This window comes from Zingiber officinale, chromosome 10B, assembly GCF_018446385.1.
Source record: "Zingiber officinale cultivar Zhangliang chromosome 10B, Zo_v1.1, whole genome shotgun sequence".
NCBI classification, from domain to species: domain Eukaryota; kingdom Viridiplantae; phylum Streptophyta; class Magnoliopsida; order Zingiberales; family Zingiberaceae; genus Zingiber; species Zingiber officinale.
This window is the reverse complement of record NC_056005.1, coordinates 2,459,255-2,471,338: the sequence shown is the minus strand read 5'-3', so window position 1 is coordinate 2,471,338 and position 12,084 is coordinate 2,459,255. Positions and strand designations below refer to the sequence as shown.

The 12,084-nt window shown below is 34.8% G+C and overlaps 2 protein-coding genes and 1 pseudogene across 2 annotated transcripts; 1 reads left to right on the top strand and 2 right to left on the bottom strand.

The window, feature by feature from the left end:
• Positions 1 to 237: 237 nt before the first annotated feature.
• On the bottom strand, positions 238 to 1,687 carry LOC122029946 (LIM domain-containing protein WLIM1-like). Its single transcript, XM_042589088.1, has 5 exons — positions 1,121 to 1,687; positions 951 to 1,047; positions 815 to 858; positions 655 to 738; positions 238 to 578 (listed from the first exon to the last, which is right to left on the bottom strand). The coding sequence occupies exons 1-5, from the start codon at positions 1,253 to 1,255 to the stop codon at positions 330 to 332; spliced, it is 609 nt and encodes a 202-aa protein (XP_042445022.1). The 5' UTR covers positions 1,256 to 1,687; the 3' UTR covers positions 238 to 329.
• Positions 1,688 to 2,199: 512 nt separating this feature from the next.
• Positions 2,200 to 7,724, bottom strand: LOC122030371 (annotated as a pseudogene).
• Positions 7,725 to 8,917: 1,193 nt separating this feature from the next.
• LOC122029643 (F-box/kelch-repeat protein At5g43190-like) lies at positions 8,918 to 10,404 on the top strand. Its single transcript, XM_042588715.1, has one exon. The coding sequence runs from the start codon at positions 9,103 to 9,105 to the stop codon at positions 10,243 to 10,245; it is 1,143 nt and encodes a 380-aa protein (XP_042444649.1). The 5' UTR covers positions 8,918 to 9,102; the 3' UTR covers positions 10,246 to 10,404.
• The last annotated feature ends 1,680 nt before the right edge of the window (positions 10,405 to 12,084 follow it).

The window sequence follows — 12,084 nt, the reverse complement described above, 5'->3', positions numbered from 1 at the left end:
ATCGACGAGGGGACATGGAGACACACCATTTTGAGGACAGAGGATCTCAACTCATATTCTAGAGGTCAATTTCTAAGTGTATAGAAGTTAGTGCATATAAGTTGTGCTTTAGATTTATCCAGGGGATAGACTGGCTACCTTTAGGTTTACTCAGGCAAAACTTGAACATCTAAATTATCCCAAAAAAGTGATCATCACTAAACAAATTAGTTAAATTTAGACAAACTGAAAAGCCAAATCATTCCACTCCAATTCAACAAAATCAACTAATTCCCCAAGAGACAATGCGTGGGCATTAACACACCAGCCTTGCGAGGATGAATCATCGTCTATGGCTCATCAGTTGTTTCCTCTGTTTTACTTGCCTCAGGCTCATCGGGTACTTCACTCGCACCGGAATTCGCCTCTGTATCTGTCTCGAGTTGGCTTAGGTTGCCCTTCTCTTTGATGAGCTGAGTGTGGCGATGCTTGCAGTAGAGTTTTCCGTCGTGAGCAATGTAGTTAGAAGGGCTGATGACGCATCCGCCATGGCAGCATTTGAAACAGCTCTTGTGATATGCTGCTCCATTAACCTTGACCTTCAACAAGTATACAGTTCTATCATTCAGTTCATCGATACATAAGCATTTTGTTCGCAATAGTCTGAGAGATAACCCTTTCAGTTGGATAAACTGTCTTGCTGCATCCAACACACTTTTCTTGTGTGCCAACAAAAGCATTTGACATTCTGTTTGCATTCTGCAGTGCCATAATTTTTAATTCAAGTGTCAGTATCAAATCTAACAGGCTTAAGAAAGACTCGACTACTCTCTACCTCATTGTCGATAGGCTTCTCTGGTTTCACAACTTTTGGGGTCCCTAGAGGGCTAGAGGTTGCAAACGAGAGCAGTTTCAAGTTTCAGAACATCAAGAATTTTTCATATGCAAATGACAGAAAATGACGGTGAGACCTTCAAAGCTTTTCTCCAGGCTGCCTGTGCTCTTGTACAGCTGATCAAAATGGGGTTTGCAATATAGCACTCCTTCAAAGGAATTGAAGTTTCCCAACTGCACAAAACTAAAAATGAGAAGGAAGACGACGGCGACGACATTGATGAAGGGAGAAGGAAAATGATTGAACCTTTAAGGTGCCGTTGCAGTGGTGGCAGCGGAAGCAGGCCTTGTGGTAGGGCCGCTTATCGGCGATGAGCTTGTCGACCAAATACACCGTCTTGTCGCAAGCAGTGCACTTGGTGGTTGCCCCCTGAAATGCCATTGTTGTCTCTACCTTCCGGTAGCTCGGAGAATTAAGCGATGAGAAAATGAATGGTGATGGAAGTTGGCCTTGTTTGATCCCAAAGGAGAGGGAAGGATGGAGAGGGAGGAAGGAGGAATAAAAGGAAGAAGTAGGGGAAGAGAATTGCGGAGGAACCAACAAAAACAAATAGGAAGAGAGGTAGTGAAGGATAATGGTGGATGAGAAGATAAGCCATTATTAGCTAGAAATAGGTGTGTAAATCAGTCAAGCCGCTCGTGAGCTATTCGAAATTCGATTCGATAAAAGTTCGTTTGAGCTCGTTTAAAGAGACTCGTTAAGATAAACAAACCAAGCTCAAGCATCATAATATTCGGCTCGTTAGTTCGTGAATATTTTCGTTAAACTTATAAATCAACTTTTAAATAAAAAAAATAATAGTTTTGATATTGAATTTATAAATTTTACACTCTACTTATGAAAAACATACACAAATATATTAAATTTATTTATTAAAATAAAATTATAAATTTTAATAAGAATATTATATTTTTTAAAAAATATATAATTTAATTTTTAATGAATATTTAAATTTATAATTTATATTTATTAAGCTCTTTTAGACTCGATAAAAGCTCGAATAAGCTCGTGAACCATAAATATATTCGTTAAATAAAGCTCGAGTTCGGCTCGATTATAAACGAGCCAAACTCAAACATTCAAGAGTTCGACTCGACTCAGCTCGATTACACCCATAGCTAGAAAGAAAGGGAAGGGTTTGTGAAGCGTCCAACTTACTTAATCTTGTTGCCCGATTGATTTGCTTAACTTTAGAATAAAAATACTCAAAGAACATTCATTCTGATTAATGAATCATTCAAATTTCATTCCGATTAATGATCTTTCCCAAAAGTTAATATAAAATCAAGCAACAATAAAATTTTATAGATATATAAAAAATGATATCAAAACAAACACTCTTTCATTGTCCCATTATCAATTAATATTTAATATCAACATTACTCTTAAGTTTTCTGGTAAACAAAACAACAAAATTTCTTCCATCAGACCTGTTCCTCAAAATTTGAGGATACAACTGCAGCATGGAAACGACCTTGGCATATAAATTGCAAATGAACTGTCAATACTTTTATTTGGTGCACTATTCTTGACTGCCATAAATATTGTTTCTAATCGAAATGAACACTAAAAATATCAGTTTTAACTAAAACATTCGTAGAACACCAGCAACAAATAGTCTGAGAGATAATCATCTGCGTAATTTATTTGGTTTAATCGGCTGGAAAGCCATGAAAGATACAGCAACCGAGAGGGAGTGCCTAAAACATAGAGAATGACAAATCAGATATGAAGTAGCTGCTGCCTTGTCAAAGAAGAGCATATGAATCGCTAAGCGAAAGATCAATTATGTATCGGGAAATGGCTGGAAGATATAGTTATGAAACCTAAGAAGTGCATACCATTTCAAAGTATAATTCAAGTGGTCTTGAGGCATGACGGAGTAGCGGATCAATTTGTTGACATCTTTTGGAACTGGATAAGGATTGGTTGCACTGAAATCTTCATTTATGTCTTGGATATAAAGAGTATTCTCTGTAAGAGCACAGGATCGTGCAATCATGGGAATATTAACGTAGAACCATTGCCCACTGCTGGGATCATTTTCTGGTACAAATATGTTTGGATCCTCGCTTCCTCGAATTACATCAACAACTCGTGTTGGATGAGGGATGTCTTCTTCCACCTGAAAGTTCATTGTCACAATTTGAAAAGAAAAACAAACAGGAAAAACCATGGTTCTAGATAGCTTGTATAATTACTAACTACATAAAAAAAAACAGATTTTCATAATTTTACGATATATAACAGAACTTTTCATCTCTAGTGCAATAAACTGAGATAGATATGGATAAAACAATCAACAGATGACAAAAGATAAATGGAATAAGAAATCAATTAAAAGAATAATATAGAGGGCAGAAAATTTATATCTGAACTGCCCTTGAGATCTGTTAGTACTCCATATGTCTCTCAATTATCCTAACATGTCCACTTCAGCCGATAATATGATATAATTTAAATCAAACTACTATAACTTAATACACGATCTACATCATGAGTAATTTTTGCAATTCTTTTTCATTCTTAATGATCATATATATAATCAAAATGATCATATACAGGACATGTATTGTCTGGTGAACATAGCACTAACTAGTTGAACCAACACAAAATGAAATTATCTGCATGTGTAGGTTAGCACTATTGGCATAATAGATTCATGTTCAAATATGACTAGAAATTCTAGAAATATAATAGTTGAATCTATAAGAGTAGAAGGTAGAAAGGGTAAAGAGAGATAAAGAAAGAAATTTGAATATTACTTGTGGCATTGTCTGCCATAATGCTCAACGAAAGGAAAAGATTTATAACCACGAACCCACCATAAATCGTGTACCTTGATGGTAAAATTACCTTAAGTTATTAAGGGTGGTAGTGAAGGGCTCTAAAAACAAAGAATCGGGCATTAGCATAATGCCAACAAATCCATCAATTCTTCATAGCAGTTATTTTCCGAACATATGAACTTGTAGGACGAAGTTTCGGTAAAAGTAAGCATGATACGCCAATCTGTAGTATCTCATAATTTATCTCACCTACGAAAAATCAACAGTAGAAAAAAAAACAAAAGGTAACAAGGAAATACCTTTAAAGCTTTAGGTTTCTTAAACCAAAACTTCCACCGCAGGCTTCCTTCATTCTCTTTTGCCTCTACTGTTCCTGCAATTGAGGAGGTTTTAAAGTTCTCAGAATTCCCTAATGATTTTTGTCGTCAACCACGAGGAACCCATCCTCTATTAACCAGGACTGGATTACAAGATTATTCAAGTAAATTCAGGAATCAAGTACAAATATAATTCTTCAAAAAGAAAAGCTGGTAAGGAAATGTAATTAGATTGTGAATTATATTACAATGATGCATAAGGGACACAAAACACAATAAGAAGAGTGAGCATATTTTATCGTAAGGAGCTTTCTGAAAGATTTTACATGGAATATAACCAAGCATTAGCTCAACAATACTGTTATGTGTTAACCAGGACTTAAAGATGCAAGGCGATAAAAAAATAATCTTAAAAGATAATCTGAGTTATATTACATTGAGGAATCAAATATAAGTACCAATTTATTAATATAAAGCACTAATTAGGATTACTAAATTAGGTGGTGAAAGATATTCAACATAATAATTTGCATTGTGTAATCATTTCCTGTTGTAAAATTAATCAGAGACCGAAATAGAACAAATCACATCCTGAAGGAGTTTTATGAAACATGGCATCCTAAAAGATTAATAGGTTATCTGAATAGTAGCATTCATATTCCTAGATCTGCATTATATAAAAGCACGAGCAGGTTGACAAGGTAAAAGACTAAGCTATTCTACAAGCATACAATTCATTTGTCAATCAACTGAAACAATATAACCATTGTTTCTACGAGGTTATTCATTAGATCATCAATTGCATATCGCTTAAGACTATCTCCTTGGGCATGCTTCCTACTGGTATTTTTCTACATTACCTGCTGATTATGTTATTATCTTACAACTAACAACAAATTTCTATCAAAGAACATTAGTTAAGGTGGTTCTCTTCAATACTCTTCTCCCAAAGTCAATTCAACATGTGATACTGGGACCATATAAAACACAATTTGCTAAAATAGTTACAGCACAGAATTTTTCCTGGAAGCACATAAAAATTACCAATGCACTGAAGTGAAGTTTATGCAGTCATTCTTTTCAATTATCGAGCGCCAAGAAGCATTTAGCTTAAACTACAAAGAGCTTCGGATTGACTATCGACAGGTTAAAGACCTCAAATTTACACAGATGAAGACTGTATTCAGTGAAAACTTACGTCCCACGCACAGTTCTCGGAACCAATGGAGTGATAACATAATACCCATTCTCTGTAACTCCTGATATGCTCCTCGACCGTGAACCTATATAAACGGACTTGCTCTCATCAAAATCACCCTCGCATATGACCTTCCTAAATTCCAAAGCATTCCAATCGTAACTTGAAGAAGATAGCTCGTTCCAGTTTAATGGTTCCATCTCCAGTCTTTTCCTCTTATAATCCAACAATTCTATCTGATACAATGAGATGCAACACAAAACCAATCAAGATGTCATTTTTTAAGCTAAGCGGAAAAGGAAGTGAACTACAGAGACACAGGCAGAAGCGCATACCTTCTCCTGTCTTCTGAAGATCTGCCAGGTCCCAAGTCGGAAAGTGATTGCACCGGGGAAGAAGAGCAGAGCTTTGGACAATTTCCCTCTTTTTTTCTCTGGAAAGAGAACAAAGTTCACACTATTTGAAAAAAAAAAAAAGAAAAAAAAAGAAGCAAGAGGAGCAAGATCAATGAAGTGAGTGCAGAAAAAGTAAGAGAGAAATGCGAACCTTGCGATTGAGAGGCAGATGACGCCACCGCCGCAGCATCGGCGGCGGCGGCGGCGGCGGCGGCTGCGGCGGCGGCGGTTGGTGGAGATGCATTAGACGAAGAGAAAGCAGCGAGAGGCCTCGCGGCGAGCCTTGGAAGCTACAGGGAAGACCGCGCTTCAGTTTTAGGGTTTTGGAGAGACATGCCGCCTCGTGGGAGAAGCTAAGGCTGCGTTTGGTCTGATTTGTCTGTTTATTATTTTTATTTTTTAAAAAATATTTATTTTTATTTTTTTTAAATAACTAGTGTGCACACGCGTGTAATTAAAACATTTTAGCATTAAAATACTAAAGTAAAATCATTAGGGTAAAGTACCTAACTTTTGAAAATCTGAATTAGTTGGATATTTGAACTGAATTATTTAGATATTTGAAAATTCGAATTGTTTGAATTTTCGAGTGTCACTCTTACGGCTTCCCGATGAAAATAATTAATTTAATTTAATATTATATTTATCTTAGTAAAAAAATTAAGAAATGTATATTTTTTAATATTGTTGGTCTAAAATATTTAAAGAAGCTTCTTTAATCATAGTATTGTCAATTCTAAGATGTGGGACTAAATAAAATTATATTTTTTATATAAAATAATTAGAGAAAATTAATAATAAGAAAAATTCATAATAATATGTCGTAACTGAGTCTTGAACTCTAGATCACTGATTGTTTCGCTTGTAGAATTACTAATAAATCTTGGAATTATTTTTAATGTGAATAAAAAAAAAAAATATTAACCTAAATTTATTTTAGGTTTCACACAAGTGAGTAGATTGAGAGATTTTTAATAAAATAATAAGATAATAATAATATTTTTTTAAAAATATTATTTATTAAAATATGAACCAAATATTAGTTTTAAAATATATATATTTAAAAAAAAAAATAAAAAACACATAAACGAAATGGACATCGTCCACCCTTATTAAATATCGCTCTCTGGGCAAAGTCAATGCCCAAAAAACCTAAATACCCTATTTAAATACATGAACCTGAGTAACTAGAAAATTTTGTTTTCGACATTTTGAGTTTCACTAAATTGAATTTCAGATTTAATAAAAAAACTTGAAGTTTATTAAAAAAAATATGAGAAAAAACAAAAGGACGGCGCTTTATTTTGCAATTTTTTAATTCCTATAATATTTTTTAATAGTTGAAAAACATGATAAATTGAATTAACAGGTTCAATTTCGATGATTCGATTAATTTAAAAATTCAATATTTTATATTTATTTATTTTTAATTTTAAATTATATGAATTAATTAAATCGATTAATTGAAATATTACAGTCAATTGATATTTTATATCTTTCTGATTCGAACTTAACTCTGATAAACTAGTTTAATTATTTGAATATCTAATATCAATCAATTATTGATGATATCAGTAATTACTGACACGAAAAATCCTATAAATTAAGCAATTATTTAATTTTAATATCAAAGTTCGACATTTATTTAAAAATATTTAATTTAATCAGTTTCGATGATTTTCAACCTATTGCTCATCCTATTAGTTGAACTAAACTATTTTAAATTCATAACATTAGTTAAAATTGTTATAAAGCAATTTTAATTATATCATTTTTGGTTGGAAAAGATTTTTTAATAAAAAAATAAATATATATATTTTTTCTCTTTATTTGTTATGTGTTACTGTTTAATTATATAAAGATATAAAATTGTTAATTCTTTATTGAACAGGATAGAAATTAAAAAAAAAAAACATATTTTATAAGTACAAAATTGTTGGATATATAACACGTGGATAGCTGGTGTTGATCTAATAATTGGATCTAGTTAGTCATCTCGATGAGTTAAGGATTCAAATTAGTAACATTCGATATGATTAGCTAGACCTTGTCTCATTATATTTTTGACATCCTTTTTAGTTATTAAGGTATTTCTTCGTATAAAAGACATACCTTTTTTTAAGTATCATCGTTACCGACTTGCTCTCTCATTGATTATTAAATTATCTTTTTAGATATTGACTCATCCTTCTGAATAAATTAGTCATTAGAAATAAAAGTATTAAGGTTGAAATAAAAAATAGTTCTTCTATGAAGACAAGAAGATAATGAAGAGTGAAAGCTTTTTTAAGAGGAGTAAAGACATAAACACTTTAATCTTATCATTTATCATTAATTAAAATTCTTAATTTAATTAATTAATTATTTAATTGATAATAAATATTAATTAATTAATTAAAATCATACTATTCTTTTAATTAATCAATATGATTCCATCAATAAAATTAATTATAATTTTATAGAGTTAGTGTTTATATAATCTAATCCATAAATTCAACTTATGTGTTAGTTAAATTTCCATTCGATCCTATTAAATTTTTTTATTAGATATTAATTTTCTATTCATTAAAAAAATTAATTTAAGATGATTTATGGTAAAATAATTTGTCATATATATTTAATTTATTGGTCATTGAAATCAATTTACCAACCCAAATAAAGAAGACACGATGAGTCGATTTAAAAAACAAATGGATGAATAAAATATTTTTTTTAATTTATCTTATTTTATTTCATTTCATTTCTCTACCATTACTTCCCCAAATCCCCAATTGAATTCTTTATATTCGCGTGGAAGGACTGAATTTGCACATCTCCTAACCTTTTCATTATTTTCTTTAGGCACCCTATATTAAAAATATTAAAAGGGCATCCTTTTTTATTTTTTTTTATTTTTCAGATACCAATATATTATTATAATAATTTTGATTAAAAATTAATACTCAAATAAAACTACACTAAGTAATTTTTAATCAAAATTATTCTAACATTAATTAAAACTACTTATTTGTCAAAATTGCTCTAACTTAATCTAAATTACCTAAATTCAATCAGAATTATTTCAATAGAGTAGTTTTGATTAACTTATTATAATAATATTAAAATAAAGGTATTTTAATAAAAAAATAGATAAAATGATATTTTAATATATTTAATAATAATAATGAAAAACATTTTTTCCTAAAATATATTTTATATACTAAATAAGTGAAATCCCTCAAATAATAAATTATTATTTTTATCTAAGCAATACAATAAAAATAAAAAAAAATATTGAGGGGGTGTTTTTCAACATTTACTGAAATTATAAGAATATATTAAAGATTTGGGGCTTTTTTGGACAGTTTCTTTTTTCAACTCTTTACAATTCGTCTTCGTTCCCTGCCCCGATTCGACTCTTCCCTGTATCATCAGAGTTCTTCACCGTCCCCGATCAGCTACTCTCCGACGAACTCCCAATCGGAAGCATACATCTCACCGCATCGGAGAGGAGGAGGAGGAGGAGGAGGAGAATTTGGAACCTGTCGGGATGCCGAGAGCTCGAGCGCAACGCAGAGCCAGCAACCAGATCGAGAAGATGAAGAAGGTGATGACCATGGACCCTTCCATTTGGGGGCGCCTCCCCGACGAGCTCCTCGACCGCATCATCGCCTTCCTCCCCCTCCGCACCATCCTCGCCCTCCGCCCCACCTGCCGCCGCTTCCGCTCCTTCCTCTCCTCCCCGGCTTTCCTCTCCCTCCTCCACTCTCAGTACTCACCTTCCTACCTCCTCCTCTCCCACCCCCAGTTCTCCGACCGCTGCCTCCCTATCTACGACTCCGTCGCCGACCAGTGGCGCTCCGTCTCCCTCCCCTCTTCCTTCGCCGATGCCTGCTCCCCCTCCTCCGTTCTCCTCTCCTCCGCTTCCGGTCTACTCTGCTTCTCCCTCGGTCGCTCCGCCCTTCTTGTCGCCAACCTCCTCACCAGCTCCTTAAAGATCCTGCCTTTGCCAGTCTACTCCGCCTCCTCCCCCTCCGCTGTCACACTCGTCTCCTTCCCCTCCCCTTCCAACTCCAAACGTGGGTACAAGATCTTCCTCCCTTCCGACTCCGCCGATGCAGTCTTCCTCTACGATTCTGCTTCCCTCGCCTGGACCCGCTTCTCGGGCTTCGAATCCGTCCTCCGCCGTGGCAATCCCCGCCAAGCCGGCGCCTTCTTCGAGGCCTCGCTCTATTTCACCACCCCCGAGCCCTTCTCCGTGGTGGGATTCGACCTCCGCAGCGGCTCCTGGGATATCGATGCGGCGCCCGCCCTTCCCGAGGACATGGCGTTTGTCCGGCTAGTGGGCGGCGGCGGCCGGCTCTACCTCGTCGGCGGGGTCGGAAGGGATGGAATCTCCAGGAGCTTGAAGATATGGGAGCTGGTGGGGAGGGCTTGGGAGGAGCTGGGGCGGCTGCCGGATATGATGTGCCGGAAGTTTGTGTCGGTGTGCTACCACAACTATTCCCACGTGCAGTGTCTGTGGCACGAGGGCCTGGTGTGCGTCTGCTGCACCACCTGGCCGGAGGTGCTGTTCTACAGGGTGGCGAGGGCGACATGGCATTGGCTGCCAAGGTGCCCCATGCTGCAGGAGAAGTGGAGTTGCGGCTTCCATTGGTTCTCCTTCTCTCCTGACCTCTTTGCTCTTGTTTGACTACTAGACACTTCGATTAGGGCTTTTTCTTTTCTGTAAGAACCAAATGCTTGATGAAATTGACTAAACCGATTGCAATTTTCTTCTCATATTTGTTCTTTTGCATGTACAGTTAAAGCTTCTCCTATTCCTCACTTGTATGAGACTTCAATTTTTTTACAGCTGTTTTTCTTCACTAGATTGGTTTGTATCGAAAACTTGTTCGATATTGTGTGCAAGTTCAAATAGGTTCCCATGCTTAATAGGTTCGATACATTTAACAGTTTTCTTTTTTTTTCAGTCAAAAGTTTTCATCTTCTATATCTTGTATCTCCTCTAGTTTCGAATGAGTAGAAACTTATTGACATTGTGCAAGTTTAAACAGGTTCCCAGATTTGATTACTATATCGAAGCAATTCTGCCTATAATTCTTTTTAGTTCTTACTGAAACAAATTCAATCTTCTAGAACTACATAGTCATATATCTTATCAGATTTACTGATCCTTCAGTTCTATGTTAATATATGCCTAGTTTGTGTTTCAACATGTGCCCTTACAATCGGTTGTCTCAAGAAAAAGGTTCTGCGAAGAAGGTTCTGACATTGTCTGTATCACCAAACTTGAATCCTATCAAAAATAAGCTTAATTCAGAAAGATCAAAAGGTCACTAGTACCAGAGTAAAACCTACATGGCACATTGTTTGCCAAAGTTCCTTTACACAACCAGAGAACACTCACCAGATAGAAAAGTTCAAAGTCATTACAAAAAGTGGGAACCCAAAAAGTAAACGCTTGTGCTTTGCTTGGGTCTCCTTTGAACTTTCCAACTTGTGGTTTTGACTTTTGTGATGGCATTGTTAGATTTCTTTTCTCATTTCTTTGATCAGTTAAATTATACTGTTTCTGATTAGGTTCTCTATCTCATTAGGTTTCAAGTGATATAACCAAGAAAAGGGAAACTGAAAAAAAAAATCAAAGCTAGATAGATTATCTGAACTTTGACAATATGAAGGAACTCTAAGATCTGAAACCGACAAATAGTTAATGACAAACCTGATTTAGAAGATTCTGCATTGGTTTAACTTTTAGATATGATATTTGTTATTAAAATATTATTATGATATGGTGATGGAGAAAAAAAAAATGGGGATTGTTAATGGCTGCAGGACCAGCTTCTAGAGCTTCAGCTGCATGTTTTGACTAGAATATGAAAGGAAATGGTTTCACTGGATCCTCCATGTTTGTTCGTTTGTTGCTTTTCTTGTGTGGCATGATTCAGATGAGCCTGAAAGAGGAGATCTATGAGGACCAACTACCTGCTCTTCAGATCATTCAGCACATAAAACAGAGGAAATAAGGGCCATTAAGCTCTATTAAAATTGATTTGATATGAATTTAGTTTGATTTTTTAAAAGTGTTTGGGTGACGTTGGAAGCTCTTAAATGCGATTGTCCCAGGAGTTAACACATTGATAGGTACCTCCAATAATACAAACAACATGCTTGCTCTTTCTTTCTGTTTTTCTTCTAAAAAAATTCTTTCTTTCTGTTTTTCTTCTGAAAGAACTTATTTTGAACTTGAAGCTTTGATTGATAGAGACTGATGATTTTTTTTTTTATTTCTATTCGGGATGAAAAGGTGTAAAAGACATTTCTTCATCAAGGATGAAAGCAATAGCTATCATAAAGTAAATTCGCTGCATTAATAATCTTTTAGTGTCTATTCACATACACACATATAATATTTTTTTAAGGAACCAATGACTTGCATAGTTTATCCCATCATGTGTATTCCATTTGTATATATATATACAAAATAGCGATACCTTTCATATTTTTAATGATGGAGGAGAAAAATAGG

Excerpts from the sequence above, each read along its gene's own strand:
- LOC122029946 (XM_042589088.1), bottom strand. The coding sequence starts at position 1,255 with ATGGCATTTCAGGGGGCAACCACCAAGTGCACTGCTTGCGACAAGACG. Across the intron at positions 1,048-1,120 it reads ACTGCAACGGCACCTTAAAG|TTGGGAAACTTCAATTCCTT; the intron begins GTTCAATCATTT and ends AGTTTTGTGCAG. Across the intron at positions 579-654 it reads CAGTTTATCCAACTGAAAGG|GTCAAGGTTAATGGAGCAGC; the intron begins GTTATCTCTCAG and ends TACTTGTTGAAG.
- LOC122029643 (XM_042588715.1), top strand. The coding sequence starts at position 9,103 with ATGCCGAGAGCTCGAGCGCAACGCAGAGCCAGCAACCAGATCGAGAAG.